Source organism: Trichechus manatus, unplaced genomic scaffold, assembly GCF_000243295.1.
Source record: "Trichechus manatus latirostris isolate Lorelei unplaced genomic scaffold, TriManLat1.0 scaffold00248, whole genome shotgun sequence".
Classification (NCBI taxonomy): Eukaryota; Metazoa; Chordata; class Mammalia; order Sirenia; family Trichechidae; genus Trichechus; species Trichechus manatus.
The window spans coordinates 2,464,686-2,486,315 of NW_004444184.1; the positions used below are offsets into that span (position 1 = coordinate 2,464,686).

The following is a 21,630-nucleotide window of genomic DNA, read 5'->3' on the forward strand; positions in this document are numbered from 1 at the left end:
ATATATATATATATATATATATATATATATATATATATATCATGCCCCTGGCACATAAAACTCAGCAAGTTACCATAAGTTACCAGTGAGTGGGTAGCTAATAGTGCTGGTAAGTGGTGGTAAAACGTTTAGCTTAAAGATGCTTATCTGAAAGGGTCAAGTTTGTAAGAAAACAAACTGTCCCTTGGAGCCTTATTTCTCCAAGAGTTTTTCACAGAATTTTGCTTGATGAAACTGGGATAGGGGAGAAAAAGAGGTAGAGGGGTAAAGATGCAGGAACTACAAAGCAAGCAGGTTCCAGGACACTGGCTCTTTTTCATCAATTTTATATATTTGGGTACTGAGAAATACTTCATTTAAAAATAATTCTATTATTAAAAATGGAAAAACAATCTGAAAATGACTGAATGATGCATAGCCTTCCAGTTTCAACCTCCTGCAGTTTTCCGTCTCTGCTATCCTAGAACCTCATGCCAGTATCTTTGAAGTTTCCTCATCTGCACTAATGAACTGATGTTAAGCGATTCCCTTACCCTTCTACTTTCCCTACCTCTTTCCTCCTTCCCTTCCCCTCTTTTGCCCACTACCACCCTCATCTTTCAGTTCCCGTTAGGACAAGGAACAGGTTCAAACATACACTATCTTTGGTTGTGTGTAAAAGGCATCACTAACTAGATGACAAAAGGAAATAAGCCAATTTTAGCCTGATTTGCTCTATCCTCTAACACAAACAAAACCAGCCATGATATTAACCACTCGACGTCTCATTATCCACATACACATAACTTTATTCTCCTGCTCTCTGTCATGTTTTGACTCTGGCAGATTCGTTGTCAAATAATTCTGTTGATTCAGGAGAAAAAAACCCCTTGCTCTCGAGTCAATTCCAACTCATACAGACCCTATGGGACAGAGTAGAACTGCCACACAGAGTTTTCAAAGCTGTAATCTTTATAGAAGCAGAGTGCCACGTCTTTCTCCCCTGGAGAGACTGATGAGTTTGAACTGCAGAAGTTTTGGTTAGCAGCCAAGCACTTAACCACTGTGCCACCAGGGCTCCTTGTTGATTCAGAGTGTGAAAATTTGCCAGTTATGATGTTGTGAAAACATATGCCTTATTATCAGTTGTCTATAGTAGGGTGAAAATGAGCCCTGGTGGTACAGTGGTTAAGCACTTGGCTGCTAACCGAAAAGTTGGTGGTCAGTGGCGTCACTAGCATTGGTGTCACCCAGTGTGGTAACTCACAGTGTCACTCCCTCCCTCACTAATTACCACAATATTTTAGCTGAAACATCAGAAATTTTGACAAAATCAGCAGCTATAAAAACACTGGCAGCATAGAAAACAACAGCAGCGGCGCTTGTAGAGCAAAACCACGAGATTTGAAGCTTGCCTGTAACTGGGTAATAATGACAGCTCTAACTGGAGAGCATCGGAAGATTCAAAGAGTAAATTAGAGTTTTAGCCTTGTAGGTACATTGATACATGTAAACTGGGCTTATAATTTTTTTTGTTGTTGTTATAACTAAAATCCATTGTCACAGAGTCAATTCTGACTCACAGTGACCCTGTAACTACAGGGGTATTTTCATAAAAAATAATAAATTTCTGCTGAAACACTGCACAAAAATTTATAGACATTCATTTTGGTGTCACACCCTCTGACAGCGTCACACAGTGAGGTCTGCACTTTCTGCACCCCCATAGTGACACCACTGTCAGTGGTCAGAACTCACCAGCTACTCTGCGGGAGAAAGATGTGGCAGTCTGCTTCCTAAAGATTTACAGCCTTAGAAACCCTACAGGGCAGTTCTACTCTGTCCTACAGTGTTACTATGAGTTGCAATCAACTTGAGGGCAACGGGTATAGCAGGGTGCTGAAAAGCTTAGGCAAAGTGACCTGTTGATTTTAATGAATAATTGAGGTTCCCAGAGAGACAGACTGTAAGTTAGAAATAGTAAATCAACACAAAAATCTCCCTTGAAATTTCTCCTCAGGTGATTATAATGTGATACACTGTATACATGATACTGTTTTAATAAAATTTTAACTAAACATCCCCTTATAAAGCTAAGAGATTATATCAGTACATAGAAAACTTAGCTGAAATTGTGTTAACTATTTGAAATGTTATCATATGTATCAAATTGTGGGCACTAATGCTTTTGACTTTCACTACTTCACACTATCAAATGAAAACCAGGCAAAAACCATGTGACCCAAGTGCACTCCCTATCTCCCTACTGAATATATGAATACATTTAGTCTCTCAAAATAAATATTTGAAAAGGCAAGCCTTTTTTAATAATACTCTGAGTAATAATTCATGTTTAACTCTAAGATAAAAAAAGGTACCCAATTCTAAAAAGGAACAAAATAATGTAAAGATGTATTTCTTAACAGCGTCTCATTTTTCATCCTCTTCAATCTTACACAGTCTCTAAGATTTAGTCGGAGGGCTTGACAAGAGGGGAGACTTGAGATCTAGTGGGGCCCTAGACTATTAAATCAGACCTCACTAAGTTTTATAACAAAGGAGGAATGGTTTAATCCTTCAATCTTCAGATTAATTAGAATGACAGAGGGCTTTTTTCTTTTTTAAATAAATATCTATAATGCACTTAAAATGAAGACACTTTGTGCAGTGATTTATATAGATGTCAGTGAAAAGTGCCAGGGAAGGTGGAGTACAATGTATTTATAAATACCGTAAGATGGGTACTTTAGACAATCTAAACTAAAATTTGATTAGTCATTTTACAAAAACCTGTTAAAAAAAGGAAAAGCAGTTATAATTATAGTGGAAGATAAATGAATTGAGTTGTCAATCAATATTCCTACTCTCAGCTCTATGACAGAACATGTTAAATGGTCAAAATGCATTTGTTTCTTGAGGTCATAAGAGAATATGTGACAAATAAGGTCAGGGGACACAGGTGGATTTGAGGGCAAAGAATAATTTCTAGTTCCATGCCACATTTCTCTATTCTCTATGGGTTTCCTTATATATATGCATATATGTATGGTTGTACAGATTTTCACTCCAAGTTGCAGGAGAGTTTCAGTTGCTCCACATTCTCACCAATGCTTGGAATTTTGATTTTCACCTTTTCATTGAGTACATAGCATTTTCCAGTGATTTTGATTTGCATTTCCTTGATGACTGAGTTAAGTAGGTTTTCATATTTTGAAATGACATTTTTTATGAAGTACTTGTTCTTTTGGGTGCCATTTCAAACTAGTTAGCAGACCTTTTCAGCCACCATCATTATAACCTGACAAAAGCAGTGCGTGAAGCAGGAGCTGCTAAGTGAAATTTAAGGTAATTATCAATAGCATTCTACTTCCCCTCCAGGAGAAATAATTTTCTTCTTTTCTTTATTATTTTCTTCTACCCATCTTCATTCTTCTTTTATTCTATTCTATTTATTCACCCCTCTATTCTTTTAGTCCAAAATAATGTCAAAGTACTATATAGAGGATTCAGTAACAAGTTTGCATCAGAGACCCAGCGTTCCTATCTTATGTTTGCCAAATATGCCTTCTTTTCTTAATTTAGAAAAAAAAACAAAATGTAAGCACGCTCACCCTACTTTGTTGCAAATGAAAGGGCTCTTCATTCATGTATTTTTAATAGTCTAAATCTAAATGTCTCCTTTTCCTCCCAATTTATGAGCTGATAATGTTCAGTCAACATTTTAAAAGAATATCAGAAGGAAATGGAAAAAAACAGCATTTACTTTAGAAAGAGAAAAGTAAACAAATGAGCACATGAGTTCTTTTCTTTACCTACGATGACTAAATGCAAGTTAAATTTGGCAAAAATAAAGTGGCCGTGACCTTTTTCCCTCCTCTGCATGATTAATTACTTAATGCCCTATTAATTGGAAGATGCAGCTGAATTTCAAACACTTTCATTTTCTGTGCATATCATCCTGTCCTGGAAGCACCGATTAAACTGTTCATCAAGGTGAGCCAACAAGGTCATCTGAGCAGTATCTGTTCAGCTATTCATCACCCATCTTCAGTGGTAATTAACAATGGTAACATTTCCATAAATCAACATCTTTCTGATTATTCTCTGATGATAAACAGTCAAAATGTGTGCGTCTTCCAGCCCACCACTTTTTAATTTTATCTGGAAAATTCAGTCTAAATATACCACACAGAAGACTAAGATGAAAAATTAGAGGAGTTTATTTAATTAAAATGCACGAGGAAAATAAGGTTATGTACCTTTGAAAGAAAACTATGAGCCTATGCACAAAATTAAATGTGTACACTGACATCATAGGGGTCAAACAAAAGAAGAAAAGGATATCAACCACATACTACCGAGCAATTTCTCTGTAAAGAAAATATGGCTCAATTCCACATTAAAAATAACCATATGCCTACTCAGCCATGGAATGTGACACTTTAGAATAGAAACCAGATGTAATTCACCCCATTATCAAAGTACACAGAGCCCTGGTGGCACAGTGGTTAAGCATTTGGCTGCTAACCAAAAAGTCAGCAGTTTGACTCTACCAGCCACTCCCTGGAAACTCTATGAAACTCTGTCCTATAAGGTCGCTAAGAATCAGAATTGACTGGACAGCAACGGGTTTGGTTTTTTTGGTTTATCAAAGTACACAGTACAGGGAAGAGCAATAAAAAAACTTTCCAAGGGATATATTTCCTATATTCGTTTACAAACCAAAATCTGGAAATGCAACTTCTAGATTTTGTCTTGTTGACTTTCTGTCCTCTTGGTTTGCTATTGTTGCTTGTTGAAGTTTTTACTTTTTGTTATTTAAATCATATAAATTAGCAAGCTCAGGGATGTTACTGATAAAATTTTCTCCCTACAATCGCCAGAACTGACATTTTTACTCACAATGGCCTTGTCTAAAATCATTATAGCTAAAATTCACATTCAGTATTAGAAATGTCTTTAAAATAATCATAATAAAATACTTAAAATATATTTTAAACTCAAATTATTAATAATAAACAATCAATCAATTATATATTACGTATTCTATATGCTGGTGGTGGTGGTGGTGGTGTTGGGTGCCGTCGAGTCACTTATGAAACACAGCGACCCTAATTTAATTGAATGGACATAAAACGAGCTAGTCCCACATTTTAGATTTTTTGAAAGGATTTTTTTTGTTAGGCTTTTTTATTTTTATGTTTTCATTTTGCATTTTTATTATATAGGGAAAAAACAATAATATTCTATTTTTCCAAGGACAGATAACAAAGGTATACCATAGTGCACATTCTTGAATAATACAGGACTGTAGAAACTAACTGAGGCAAAGACAAAGAATACCTAAGATTGTTAGATGTGGTCAAGTAAGCACCAGTAAATTAGCTTATTATAACAATTAAATTATTGTTATACCTAAAATAAGAAAATACTAGATACTCCAAAGCTATCCTCCCTAAAATACTTGGTAAACAGAATAGTTCTCACCTTGAGGCATCTCAGGAGGCAAATAATGAGGCTCTTGAGCACTGACATGCACCCACTCAAAGTCGTCATATAGATCCTGGTGGTAATCACAGGCCCCCGGACCATCATCGAAAGTACAGCCACCTGGAAAGAAAAGGAAGGCTGTCATCACGTTCAAAAGAGATTTTCTAAAAATAGAGAAAATGTTGGAGAAGAAAATGTTATACTGAAATATTTAATCCCGTTCGCGTGATTTTAACAATAAACATTACTCCTGATTATCACTATTCTCTAAGTTTTCCAATACAAAGAAATTTCTATCGGTATCTTCTAATTGAGGCACAGATTTTGAAAAATTAAAAATAATGAAAGACACATATACAGTGAGCCTTTCCTGAAATATACAAACCACCTACAATCGAAAACAGTTTTTAAAAACTTTTGTGGGAATATGGGAAGGAAGGAAAAGGGTGAAAATTGTCTCTCTCTATATGGCAAGTTCAAAAAACAAAACTAATATTTAAATCTTGCCAATCTGCTTGCTTTAAAAGAACACACTGATGTCTACTCATGGCGGCAAGGGATACATATGAAGCATATGGGATCCAAAGAGCTTGAGGTAGGTGATGTACTCTTCTATACTTTATTCAGATTACTTTCATACTCAATTATGATTTGAAAGAAAATGAAACTAAAGCATGAAACCTATCAGATTAGTCTATAATTCCCCCACAATTTCCCCTTTATTAAATAACCAATTTAAAAAAAAAATAGAGGTAGCCTTTCCCCTTTCCATCAGTCTTCCTGCCGCCCCCCGCCGGCTTTATGTTCAGGGGTAATTTTATGGCAGAGGTAAAATGATTACTTATTTGCTTCTTAGCCCACACACACACAGGCACATAAAACTTAAGATATTTAGTTTAGTCAAATCATGAAAATAAGAACTAGCCTATATGTCTAATCTTGAAGGAAAATGGATTAAAATTAATGAAAATCCAGCAGTGGGTTTAATGACAAATACCAATAACCTGCCTCCTTTCAAAGAGCTTATTTGTTTAGTTTCCATGGGGATCTTTCCGAAGAAACTCAGCAAATTCTCTGACCAAGCAGCAGGGCAGGGGATGGTAAACTTCAGCCCTATAAATTCATCTCCGTTATTAGGGAATTCATTTTCCTCATCACAAAGTTTGACAATTTGAATCTGAATAAAAGTTACATGCCTCCCCAATGACAGAAACAAGCCAGTGAGATAGGTAAAGAAGGCAAAATTCAGAGATGTCCAGATGATGTGACAGCCCTAATAATCTTTTTCAAAAGCAGGATGTGTATGTGTGTGTATCCTTGACTCACTCTTATGACTACACCAAACCTTTGAAATATCCAAACTCCAGCAGTTACCCAAACTGGAAAGTGTTATACTGTCTTTAAAGTGTACTTAAAGTAGCCTTTTTTATAAATGTTCTTATGAAAAATGATACCTTTTAATTTAAAATTAATCTATGAAAAGTGGTTGCTAGGAAATGCATCTTCACATAGCAAGGGAAACGTTTTTCACAAAATGTAATTTGCTGTTGCAACCCTAAAATGACTTACTGCTTTGCAACACATGCCATCGGGCCCTCATTACCCTTTATAGTAGTGTGAGTCCTCTCTGTATGTAAATTTAAGCTACCAGTGGAACCCACATTAACTCATTTGGAAGACAAATGGCTTTAATTGCTGCTCTTATAGCCACTGTTAATTTTAGACTCCAGGATTCTGATTAGCAATAACAACTAGGAGATGCTATACAAAATAAGTGGGTCAACCCCAGCTATTTATTGCATATCACTTGTATATCAGCAACATGTCACAAAAGTCTCAGAAAAAGTTGCTGGTCCACTTGACTTGAGTAATAAGAAAATTTTAAAAGATGAATTTTCATTTTACAGTTTACTGTAAGTTCTAATTCAAAGTGTACCATATATCTGTTCACCACCAATATAGCATATTAATAAATGTTTGGTAATAGTGTTTTACACATATTTTTGTAAAGAATTATGTATTTCGGGGTTAAGGACTAATACAGTGTGCTGCTCTAGAGGACAGAGGATACAAAAATATATAAAATACTATTCCTGGACCGATAAACAGGACACACATACGGCCCAGCAAAAATAAATATATAATATATATTGTTGTTGTTGTTTGCCATTGAGTCGATACCAACTCATAGAGATCCCATCTGTGTGGGGTAGAACTGCTCCATTGAGTTTTCAAGGCTATATTTTGGAAACAGATTGCCAGGCCTGTCTTTTGAGGCACCTCTGGGCGGGCTCAAACTGCCAAACCTTTGTGCTTGCAGTCCAGCACCATTTGCCCACTGTGACTGATATTTCCCACTGTGCTACGTGAGATGATAAAGGTCTGATCAAAGTTCTAAAGAACATAGGAGAATTCCTTACAACCTCCCAGGCTGATTAGGAAAGGCTTCTTTGAGTGAATCTTTGATGAAGACAAGTAAGAATATACCATGCAGAGAAGAGACAGAATGGATATGGGATTCAAAATTAGAAGAAAAAGCAAGAGCAAAGGAAAAAATGTTTAGAAGCACATGACATATTGGGGAATCTCAAATAATTCTGTAAGCTGCATGGTAACTGTGTAATAGACAAGACAGGAACAAAACTAAATGTGAAGTTTGAATATCATAAAAGCTGTTTAAATTTTATTCTATAATTTTACTGAAATCTTTAAGAGATTTTATCCAGGAGTATGACACAATTTTAAAAGAATTTTAAAAAGCAAACAAAACACACACAAAAAATGTGGGCAGCCATGTAGACTTTAAACAGAAATGCGGAATATGAAGGGGGATATAGTTTTGTTCATCCTTACAACAGACAGTACATAATATATCCTGAGCTATTAACTATTTAAGGCTAACTAAAAAGTCCTAAACACAAAGTTGTCTATGACACACAGTCCTCTATACACACACTGAGTTCAACATTTCCTTATACACAGTATTATAATCTGCTTACGAAAGAAATGCCAAAACAAGGTTCTAATTCATAAATAAAAACATAATTTGTGAATTTAAAGGTTCACTGAGATGTATGGCAGAACAGAAGGAGGCAATACTGATTTTGGTGTTTAAAAAATGTAGTTAGAGGGGAAGAAAAATTGAGCTGGAAAACACCTTCCATTTTCAGTTGTTGTATTTGCTACTGGTGATAAGGCTACAACAAGTACTACAAATCATGCCAGATGGGCGGAGCTCACAAATTCCTTGACCTTTGGAGGAAAATTACTTCTGAAGAGGCATTTCATGAATTGCTAATTTCTCTATGCCAATCAATCAGCTAAGGGACTGATCTATCACTGCAATGGTGGGCTTCAACCATGGTAAGCCACTACTGGGCTTTGCATGCTGTTTACTTGAAAACAAAACTCAAGTTGATTTGAACTTTCCAAAAATTCTTTCTATTCTTAAGTTGATACTGAAAGAACAATTACTCAGAAATAGTGTTGTTGTTGTCGTTGTTGTTGTTACATGCCGCCCACTCAGTTTCAACTCATAGCAGCCCTATGCACAACAGAATGAAACAATGCTTGGTCCTGTGTCATCCCCACAATCGTTGTTATGCTTAAGCCCAATCTTGCAACCACCATGTCACTACATCTCATCAAGGGTCTTCCTCTTTTTCACTGACCCTCTAATTTACCAAGCATGATATCCTTCTCCAGGAACTGATCCCTCTGGATAACATGACCAAAGTACATGAGACAAAGCTTTGCCATCCTCACTTCTAAGGAGCATCCTGGCTGTACTTCTTTCAAGATAGATTTGTTCATTTTTCTGGCAGTCACAACTTCAAACTTTTCTCCATTTATCATGATGTTGCTTATTGGTCCAGTTGTGAGGGTTTTTTTTTTTTCTTGTTGAGGTGTAATCCATACTGAAGGCTGCAGTCTTTGATCTTCATCAGTAAATGCTTCAAGTTCTCTTCTATTTCAGCGAGCAAGGTTGTGTCATCTGCATATTTATCGCAGGTTGTTAATAAGTCTTCTTCCAATCCTGATGCCGTGTTCTTCTTCATATAGACCAGCTTTTCTGATTATTTACTCAGCATACAGATTAAGTATAGCAAAATAATACAACTGTGATGCACACTTTTACTACTTTTCAGACAGTATCCCCTTTTTCTGTTCGAACAACTGCCTCTTGGTCTATGTACAGATTCCTATGAGCACAACTAAGTGTTCTGGCATTTCCATTCTTTGCAATGTTATCCATAATTTGTTATGATCCACACAGTTGAATGTCTTTGCATAGTCAATAAAACACAGGTAAACACCTTTCTGATAGGCTCTGCTTTCAGCCAAGTTCCATCTGACATCAGCAACAATATCTCTCTTTCTACGTCCTCTTCTGAATCCAGTTTGGCTTTCTGGCCGTTCCTGTTGATGCACTGCTACAATCATTTTCAAATTATCTTCAGCAAAATTTTACTGTGTGTGAGATTATTGATATTGTTCAATAATTTCCACATTCTGTTGGATCAACTTTCTTCCAGACGGTTGGCCAGGTAGCTGTCTTCCAAATCTGTTGGCAGAGACAAGTAAGCACTTCTAGTATTACATTCATTTGCTGAGACATCTCAGTTGGTATTCTGTCAATTTCTGGAGGCTTGTTTTTCGCCAGTTCCTTCAGTGCAACTTGGACTTCTTCCTTCAATACCATCGGTTCTTGAATGTATGCTACCTCCTGAAATAGCTGAACGTCAACCAATTCTTTCTGGTACAGTGGCTCTGTGTATTCCTTCCATCTTTAGATGCTTCCTGCCTTGTTCAATATTTTGTCCAATGAATCCTTCAATATTGCGACTCAAGGCCTGGATTTTTTCTTCAGTTCTTTCAGCTTGATAAATGCCAAGCATGTTCTTCCCTTTTGGTTTTATAACTCCAGGTCTTTGAACATTTCATTGTAATACTTTACTTTGTCTTCTCGAGCTGCCCTTTGAAATCTTCTGTTCACCTCTTTTCCATCATCATTTTTTCCATTCACTTTAGCTACTCTACACTCGAGCAAGTTTCAGAGTCTCTTCTGACATCCATTTTGGCCTTTTCTTTCTTTCCTGTCTTTTTAACTACCTCTTGCTTTCTTCATGTATGAAGTCCTTGATGTCGTTCCACAGATCATCAGGTCTTTGGTCATTAGTGTTCAATGAGTCAAATCTATTCCTAAGATGGTCTCCAAATTCACGTGGGATATACTCAAGGTTGTATTTTGGCTCACGTGGACTTGTTTTAATTTATTCCAGCTTCAACTTGAACTTGAACATGAGCAACTGATGGTCTGTTCCACAGCAGACCCCTGGCCTTGTTCTGACTGATGATATTGAGCTATTCCATAGTCTCTTTCCACAGGTGTAGTGGATTTGAATCCTGTGTATTCCATCCAGCAAGGTCCACATGAATAGTCACCGTTTATGTTGTTGAAAAATGGTATTTTCAATGAATAGTTTGTTGGTCTTGCAAACGTCTGTCATGCATTCTCCAGCTTCGTTTCTATCACCAAGGCCATATTTTCCAGCAACTGATCCTTCTTCGTTTCCAACTTTCACGTTCCAATCACCAATAACTATCAATGCATCTTGACTGCATATTTTCTCAACTTTAGATTGCAAAAGTTGATCAAAATCTTCAATTTCTTCATCTTTGACATTAGTGACCAGTGCATAAATTTGCATAGCCGTATTAACTGATCTTCCTTGTAGGAATATAGATATTATCCTATCACTGATAGCATTGTACTTCAGGATAGATCTTGAAATGTTCTTTTTGACGATGAATGTGACGCCATTCCTCTTCAATTTGTCATTCCCAGTATAGTAGACCATATGATTGCCCAATTCAAAATGGTCAATACCAGTCCATTTCAGCTCACTAATGCCTAGGATACCAATTCTTTATGCGTTCCATTTCATTTTTGATGAGTTCCAATTTTCCTAGTTTCATATTTCATACATTTCACCTTCCAATTATTAATCAATGTTTGCAGCTTATTCTTCTCATTTTGAGTCGTGCCACATCAGCAAATGAAGGTCCTGAAAGCTTGACTCCATTAGTATCATTAAGATCGACTCTAATTTGAAGAGGCAGCTCCTCCCTAGTCATATTTTGAGTGACTTCCAACCTAAGGGGCTCATCCTCTGTCACTATATCAGAAAATTTTCCACTGCCATTCATAAGGTTTTCACTGGCCAATTTTTTTTATTAGGCACCAAAAAGTAAATTTAAAAAATGTATCACTCATCCCAAAACTATACTGCCAAAACATATAGCATTTAGAGACAGATTTCTTGAGTATTTAGTTTAAAAGATAGTGATACCTCTATGAGAGAACATGGAAACAGAGACCCTTTCTATGGAATCGTGAACAAATCAATAACAAATTCATATCCTTTCTTAAGTCAAACCTTTCAATAAAAGTCAGAATTATGTTAATTTAAAAAAAAAAAAAAACCTCAATTGGAAAAAAATAAAGTCATTATGGCCCTGGATAGCTTTGAACACTTTGTAAACAGCATTTTCTTAATAGATATTGTGTGAAGTTTTACTAGGATCTTCGAACAAGTTCTATCCTTTAAGGTACCTATGTAGTCACAACGTACTGACTGAGTATAATAGGAGGAAATGCACAAAATTATCTTTCATGGTTATCTTTGCTGTTAGTAAAGAACAAGCTTCATTTTCATAAGATACACACCTTTTTTTAAAAAAAAAAAGCTTAAATTTTCTTTGGAGTATATAAGGTTTTAAAAGTAAAGGGAAAGTCCTAAACAAAAAATGTTGGCAAATACAGTAACCTTAGAATACAAGATCAACCCAGTTGTTTTTTGACCCTCAAAAATGGACAAACTAATCTTTTCCAATTATGAATTAAACTGTGATACACAAATTTGCTCATTTAAGTAATCAACAACTTCGGAATGATCTTTCTTCCATTAAGGGCACAGAGAAAGATTAACACAAAGCACATTAGAACACATGCAATACAGAATTAAACTAACGTTATATATGCTAATCAGAAATCATGATTCAAATTTATTGGTATAAGTTCCAAAACTCATTACAAAGTAGTCAATACATTTCATAGAAATCAAAAAAACAAAAAGAAATTTTACTGAATATCATAAATATAGTTATAATCTGAGTAAATATAGTTTGTTCCCAGAAAAATACTTCATTGGAAAAGTGTAAAATAGATGCTTTTAAATAAAGTTGATATTTCTTTTGAAATCTAATATGATAACTTAATAAGTTTCTGTTTTATTTTTTTCATCCTTTTTAACTCTACACTTCTGGGAATACTGAGAGCACAAAATAAGAATTGTCATACCATGATGGATGTTTAGGTAGTTTTCATGGGCTCTAAGGTAAGCAATGCTTTTTCTCAATTTAAGTGCTGAAATGTAAATAGGAAAAATTCAAGTAGGTGCAAAGAACAAATGCCTTTAATGACATAAGTACAAATTAATGGTCATAATACACTGCGCTAGTATAATACCAAAGAAGATCTAGTGAAACAAAACTAAGAAAATTTATGAATAAGAGTTCCTTAAAAGATAATCACTTCAGATTCTGAGAAAAAAATCCTTTGCCCTGTTTGTAGTAATTAATTGGTATTTGAAAATATTATGTAAGCCTAGTTCCATCATAAAGGAATAAGAACTTGAAACACATCTGTGGAAATCCAGACCCATCATTTATTGATAGGTACAAATGTCTCTTAACGATGAGAGAAGAGCTCATTTCGAACACACCCATAAATTATCCAATTGATCATCCACAGAGTTTCATCTCTAGCCAAGAATATATGTTTAATATATTATATATATATACGTAATATATATAATAGAAGGTTATTTAGCTGCTAATACTTCTATTCAAATTGTTTATGACGGGAAGCAAATGCTATATACTCCAACTGACAGAATAATCTTCCTTTAATAAGTCTGAATTAATCAAAATGGAATAATTAGTCCACTTTTCACATAGGAGGCACATTTACAGATACTTCCTAGACGTAACCAAACACGTGATGAGATTGATTTACTAGGTTTGAAGGCTGAAGAGCATATTCTCATGGGACAAGTGGGTCAATTGGTATAACATACTTCATAATGTTTATGTTCTACATCCTAGTTTGGTGAGTAGTGTCTGGGATCTTAAATGCTTGCAAGCGCAATCTAAGATACAACTATTGATCTGTACTCATTTGGAGCAAAAGAGAAAGAAGGAAACTAAAAACTCAAAGAAGAGACTAGTTAGTGTTCATGACTAATAGCCCACAAAAACCACAGCTCATCTATCCAGAGACCAGAAGAACCAGATGGCGCCTGGCTACCACTACCAACCGTTCTGACCAGGGACACAATAGGATGGAGAAAAATGTAGAACAAAACTTAAAAAAGGCCAGACTCACTGGACCGGTTGAGACCAGAGGAACCCCGAGACGGTTACCCTGAGATACCCTTTAAACCTACAACTGAAACTACTGCTGGAAGTCACATTTCAGTTAAATAACAGATTTGCTCATAAAATAAGCAATATCACCCATGAGTACTGTGCTCTTAAAACTATGAACCAAACGGTCAATATTTACCTTAAAGTAAAAATGAAAATGTAAGGGGGTGGGGGCAGGGAAGCTAGATTAATGGAAACAGAACAATCAGAATGGAAATAATGATAATATTTACACATTGTGAAAACCGTAACCACTGTCACTGAACAATACGTATAGAAATTGTTAAACAGGAACCTAATTTGCTGTGTAAACTTTCACCAAAACACATATTATTTTTAAAAATCTGCTACATTTAAATTAATAACACTTAAGGAATTTTAAGGAACTGGTACACACCAGCCACTTAGGTGTCAGAAGAGAGACAGCATATCTAGAAGCACCAGGGATTGATGGTTAAGTGCATACATGTTGTTGCTATTGTTGGGTGCCATCAAGTTGATTTTCGACCCATAGTAACCCCATAAGAAAGAGGGGAACTGCCCCATAGGGTTTTCTAGGCTGTAATATTTACATAAGCAGATTACTAGGTCTTTCTCCCACAGAAACCCTGGTGGGTTCAAACCACCAATGTTTCAGTTAGCAGACAAGCACTTGACTGTTGCACCACCAGGACTCCTTTAGTACATACATAGTTTTGCTATTTTACTTCTTTGAGTTTCAGTTCCTCCCCAGTAAAATGAAGATGATAATAGCTACAGTACAATGTTGTGAGGATTACTGCTAATGCATGTAAAGCTCTGATCACTCAGCAAGTTTTTTTAAAGCATTTTTTTTCATGTTCCCATTCTTTACAGTCTAATCTGCAGAAGTACTAGACAGATGCAACCCTATGCACATATTTAACAGTTAAAGCCTAAATGAGAAACATATAGTTTACATATAATATACCCAGAAAGACTAAAGAGAGTTTCCATAAAGGTAATATTATTATCATAATCATTTTTTCCTAACATGCATGTAACTTAATCAGATATGCTACCAAACAGTTAGCAAGTGCCTTCCTTTAGATCATGGGTCAGCAAATTTTACCTGTAAAGAATGAAAATTAAAAAAAAAAACCATTGTAATAAAGTCGATTCTGACTCATAGCAACCCTGCAGGACTGAGCAGATCTGCCCCATAGGGTTTCCACGGAGTGGGTGGTGGACTTGAACTGTCAACCTTTTGGTTAGCAGCCAAGCTCTTAACCACTGTGCCACCAAGGCTCCTGGTAAAGAAGCACTCGGTAAACAATTTAGGCTTAGTGGGTCATACAATTTCTGTGGCAACTACAAAACCTCTCAACCACAGAAAATACATAATGAATGGCCATGGCTGTTTGAAAATAACCTTATTTACAACAACAGATGTTGGGCCAGATTTGACCTGCAGGCCATAGAGTTCACCAACCCGAGGTTTAGATTGCTCTGATCTTAAGTATTCTTGAAAACTATAGATAGTATATAGTCTGGTTAAAAGATTACAACCAAGGGTCTTTGATTTCTGCATTATCCTCACATGATTTAATATTCTTTTTCATAACAAGGCATATAACAAGACAAGTAGTAGCAAGCCACAATCAGGAAATAAAATCAGAAATGGAGTCTGAATGACATTGCTACATCTGGAACGAAACAAGATTGTCTGTCTGGTTATGTAAGTCAGAAATGAGAATATGAGGGAATTAGGAGGCTTTCAAAATCCTCTAGCCGAAAGGCTTCAAACTTTTAAGGCCATGACCCTCATGAGGAATACATTTTACACCATAATCCAGCACATACATACATGCATATATTTATATATGTAGTGTATGTGAACGTGCAAATAGACTCATTCATTATCTCCTACTATGAATCACTAGTCTAGTGCTCCTTCTACAAGTAAAATAAAATAAAACATAGTTGTATAAAACAAGAAAGCATATATTAAAACATAAAAGACCAGCAATCCTCTAACACAGCTGGAGAAAAATGTAGAACAAAATTCTAACTCATAAAAAAAGACCAGACTTACTGGCCTGACAGAGACTGGAGAAACCCCAAGAGTATGGCCCCCGGACACCCCTTTAGTTCAGTAATGAAGTCACTCCCGAGGTTCACCCTTCAGCCAAAGATTAGACAGCCCCATAAAACAAAAAGAGACTAAAGGGGCACAACAGTCCAGAGACATGGACTAGTAAGTAGGAGGGGACAGGAAAGCTGGTAATAGGGAACCCAAGGTCGAGAAGATAGTGTTGACGTGTCGTGGTGTTGTTCACCAATGTCATAAAATAACATGTGCACTAACTGTTTAATGAAAAACTAGTTTGTTCTGTAAACCTTCATCTAAAATACAATTTTAAAAAAGGAAGAAAAAAAAAAAAAAAAGACCAGCAATCCTCTGTGTGAATCAAATACACATGTCCACATGTCCTTGATAGGAGGTGACCCCATAAGACAGGGGTGAGTAATCCAAGTCTCTATACATAATGGTCAGGTCTCAGGTACAAGTGGAGTCCAAAAATTAGCCCTGACAGTATGGATGTGACTTCATCCAATCTCATTACGGAGCTAATGGATGATTACACGCCAAACAGCCATAGAAATGATTTCACAGATGGAAAGAGGTTTGTTAAAATGTAAAAGGATCATATTAGTGAAAGGTACCTCATAGTAGAAAAAATAAAAATTGCCGAGGGTCACAGAGCAAGGAAGTACCAACACCAGGATCCAAACCCAGGCAGCATGGGTTCTTTACTCCTAAGCACCACACCAAAGGGGTTCTCAAAAAGAATGAGGTAGGATTAGACGTTTTCAGAACCATCAGTGCAGCTCTCTTCTACGGGCACAGCCTCAAGATATTACCCATTGAAGAGAACATTCCCCATTCTACGCAGGTGACAGCCTTGCTGGTAAAAATAGTGGCATTCTCATGCTGCATCCTTTGGGGATAAAATATAGTAAACTTTGAACTACATCACGTGTCAAAGTCTCTCAAGCGTCCTAGATGCCAAAGAATAGGCAATGGTCCTTTTTGGACAAAGCTATAAAAATCCTAGCTGATTAACTAGTAATTTCAGGAAAGATTTTTATTTAAATAAGCTGATTTAAGCCACCTGCCCTGAGACTTTATATGATCGTAACACCGTCCTATCTCTCTTGTTTGGCAACCTTCACTTTTCACCTCATCTCCCTGAAAGCATGTATAAATAACTATGGCTTTTCTATATTTGAAATCATTTTTAAAAATTAAGAACAATTTTGTTCTGACATTTTTTTACAGCAGCCCCACCCTAACACTAGGATGAGAAACCAGGTGTTTTTCCAAAGATCATTAGGGTATTTACCAAGTTTCTTTTCCGATTTTTTGTTCTTTTATCTATCTCAGTAAAATCTCATCTTTTTCGCTTAGCATTAGATACACAATCTAGACAAATCCACTGAACAAAGTAATAGAGAGCAAATGTACTGAAAAATAAAATTCCCAACTGAAGCCATATTTACATTTTGGTAAAACTGGAAACCACCCAAGCTCACATTTAAACAATTTCTTTGTTTTGTTTTGTTTCTCATGGAGGGATTCCTGGTGGGTTCCACTTCACCCATATCAGACACATTCTGGCTTGTTTCAGCAATTGCTCCTGACTCAGCTCAAGCATGATGGGTGTGATAGATCATTTTTCATTTATGAAAGGACTTCTGTGAAAAGCTGAATCCTTGTAAAACACAATTCCATAACCCAACTTTCTAAAGGAAGGACAAAGAGCTGCTTTGAAGCTTTGAATTTAAAGTTTTACATCAGATTGGCAAAAGAATCTTAAATGCACCCAATGACATTTTAAGAAGGTCAATAATTCCATTTTAAGAGTTTGAAATATACTTTAAAAAAAAGATAACCAATTAATTTAGATAATAACTAAAATACATCTCAAAAGTAAAGAAAATCAAAACTTTATCTTTCCCTATTTTTCATAAATATGAAGCCCCTTTCCTATCAAAATGTTTCTAGACTTGGTATCAAATAGAAGTATAAATGTTTGCATTTTTCACAGTTCTTAAAACACATTCTTAAGAGTCAGGAATTACGGTTCTTTCTGCCATTTTCTTCAATTTTCCTTAGAAAAAAGAAAATTGGATGTCACCATTTCAACCAGTATATTAACCACCGATATTGAATATGTATTTGAATATATAGTAACCAGCTCTTCTCATTCTGCACATCATTTAAACAGTTTGGGCTTCTACCAGGTCCACTGCAAACAAGCCACTCACAGAAACAAAAGCAAACAGTGACATTAATGTTGAGTGATATCAGAAAAACTGTTGTCAGGGACCTCTGCCCCTTGGTTCATAAAGGAAGCAGCCTGAGCTTTAGCCAAACATTTGGTGAGGCTTTCACTGCAGCCTTTATAACCATCAACTTCTGACCAAGTCAGTGCTGCATCCTGAATCACAAAAACTTTCTCTTCTCAAATTTCCTCTCTCAGGAGAGTGCATACAGTTACCATGTAGTAAAAATGACACATTTCTCAAGCAACACAAAGCACTGCTATACAGAGACATGTTAAATAGCATGTAAGTCAATGGACACCCTAATCTAAGGAGTCTTAAGTGGGAAAATGGTGAAAGAAAAGGTTTACACTGGGTCCCACCAAGATTCAGATCTGCCTTGTGTCTTCATTTTCTCATTTCTACAGCAACAATGGAACAGTCTAGGTTCACTTTCCCGTCTTTACTTCTACCTACTATATAAGAATGCTGTGCCAATTAATTTGAAAATTTCTCACAGTTTCCTATGACACTAGCATCTTAAAAAGCTATGCACGTTTAAGTTATCATTAGGTTAGTATTTTAGTTAGGAAAACATCTAGATGACATTCTTTTATTGTTCTTTTTTTTAAATATGTTTTTAAAGTAATATCACTGGCAATTTGGGGGATTACAAAAGGGAGGTTGAGCTTACAATAATACCCTAGGCCTTTGTAAAAAGATGAAACACCTATGTGGTAATAAGCTCAGTTTTATGTCATAAATACATGTCTCCACTGACTCTACTCTCCAGTAGAACTCCTAAAGTGTAAACTTCCACAATTCAACTATTTTATATGATAGAAATATTTTTATATGCTGACCGTGGCCTATAATGGAATTTAAAAATATAAAAAACGATTCTGTGCAGAAAAGTCTGGGACTGGAACAATATTCTAATGGAAATAAGAAGTTAACTTTCTTTTGTTGCAAACTCCATGCAGACATGGATCTCGAGAATAGTAGACTTTATCTACAGACTTGACATATTCTGGTCTCACAGATTTAGATGATGGCATTATAACCCGTCTAGTCAACATCCTTACTTTTATATTTCCCTCTAGATTTTGTCCTAAAATATAATGACCAATTATAACTCTATCAAATTGTAAGGTTACTGATAAAAGGTAAACACATTTTTGCAAAATGAAACATAAAATCTTGGAAAATATTTAATTTCCAATATGAGGGGGAGAGTAGCTGGCAAATAAGATTTGAATAATAGATTAAAAGCAGTGACAGGGTGAAGAAAGCATTTGAAGTCTAATTTCTCCCGTGCAGTGTGATCGCTTTCATGCCTCATCTCAACTCAAGTCAGAGCTTGTATTCAGGAATTTTCAGATCTCTAAAAACAGATAAAATAAAATACATTATTACAATGTAGAAATGATAAGGCCATCCTGGCAAATACATTTAGTAGAAATAAACAAACTGTCCCTAAAGAATTAATGTCCCAAAAAATTTAAGAAAAGACTTTGCTATTCATTAAGAAAGAGCAAACTGCAACAAGAGTGAGAGTTTTTGTCCATATCGTTTACAAAAAGTCAAAGACTGATAACATCCAGTGCTGACTGATAATATCCATACCAATAATATCCTATTGCTACATGGGGTAGCAACAGGAGGACAACTTGTATTTTCTGTTTTGGAGTACTATTTGGTTGTATTTACCAAAGTTTTTAAAGCACTTGCCCTTTAATAAAGCAATTACACTTCTAGAGGAGTCTGGGATGGCATAACTGGTTGAGCACTCGAGTACTAGCCGAAAGGTTGGCAGTTAAAACCCACCCAGAGGCATCTTGGAGACCTGCTTCTAAAAGGTCACAGGCTTTTAGAAATCTATCCTACATAATTGTTTGCATATGTGCACAAAGATAATATACATAAGAAATATCTACCCATAAAAGTTTAAAAAATTAGAAAATGAAATACCCAAGAGCAGGAGAGTGAGTATATAAATTTTGGTATAGCAATACTATAGAACAGTCACAGAAAATGAATAAGACATAATGTGCTTACCAAGAAAGATGGTATGTTGTTTATTGCTAAGGAAAGAAAAGGTATAGCCCAATATGTACGGTATGATCCAATTTGTGCTAAAAACCAATACCTATAATGCATATAAATACACATGCGTACACCTACCACCCAACCCCAAACTATTACCAGTGTTATTCATAGGGATTTGCGAGAGGACGGAGATAAATGAGGTTAAAAGACTTTTAATTTTTATTCTATATATTTCTGTATTAGATGAAATTTTTAAAATTTACTACTTTGGGGATTGAAAATATAATAAAGGATTAAAGTGAAAGTCATAGTCCAGACACACTGTAAGAGACTAATACAATGGAGTAACAAATAGATTAAGCGAGTAAATTCTCCCACCAACACAATATAATTTAATAACAAAGTAACTTCATGTACTAAAGGATTAAGGATTTCATTTATTACAACATAAAATTTGATAAACTATGGTACAAACACACAATGGAGTACTATGCAAAGATAAAGAATAATGATGCATATGTGAAGCATCTCATAACATGGATGAAACTGGAAGACATTATGCTGAGTGAAATAAGTCAATCACAAAAGGACAGATATTGTATGAGACTTCTATTGTAAAAAGTCATGAAAAAGTTTACACACGAAAGAAACAATCTTTGTTGGTTACGAAGGATGGGAGGGGTTTCGGGGAATACTAAATAGTCAATAGATAAGTGGTAACTTTGGTGAAGGGTAAGACAGTACACAATACTGGGGAAACCAGCACAACTTGTACTGGTTGGAAAGGTCATGGAAGCTCCATAGACACATCCAAACTACCTGAGGGATTGAACTGCTAGGCGGAGGGCTGTGGGGACCATGGTCTTGGGGAACATCTAGCTCAACTAGCATAATACAGTTTATAAAGACAATGTTCTACATTCTACCTTGGTGAGTAGCGTATGGGGTCTTAAAAGCCTGTGAGCAGCCATCTAAGATACTCCACTGGTCTCACCCCTTCAGGAACAACAGAGAATGAAGAGAACAGGACACGAGGAAAAGATCAGTCCAAAGGACTAATGGACCACAGCTACCAAGGCCTCCCCCAGACTGAGTCCGGTACAGCTAGACGGTGCCCGGCTACCACCACTGACTGCTCTGACCGGGAACCCAACAGACGGTTCTGGACAGAGCTGGAGAAGGATATACAACAAAATTCTAACACACAAAAAAGACCAGATTTACTGGCCTGACAGAGACTGAAGAAACCCCAAGAGTATGGCCCCCAGACACCCTTTTAGCTCAGTGGTGAAGGTTTACCATTCAGCCAGGGATTGGACAGCCCCATAAAACAAA

The 21,630-nt window shown here is 36.0% G+C and overlaps 1 protein-coding gene across 1 annotated transcript in view; it reads right to left on the bottom strand.

The window, feature by feature from the left end:
- PTPRK (protein tyrosine phosphatase receptor type K) overlaps nucleotides 1-5,571 on the bottom strand; it is a 542,545-nt gene extending 536,974 nt beyond the window's left edge. Inside the window, exon 1 of the mRNA XM_023724464.1 lies at nucleotides 5,467-5,571. Within this exon, the coding sequence (XP_023580232.1) occupies nucleotides 5,467-5,476 (10 nt within the window). The 5' untranslated portion in view covers nucleotides 5,477-5,571. The remainder of the gene's footprint in view (nucleotides 1-5,466) is intronic.
- Nucleotides 5,572-21,630: the final 16,059 nt, after the last annotated feature.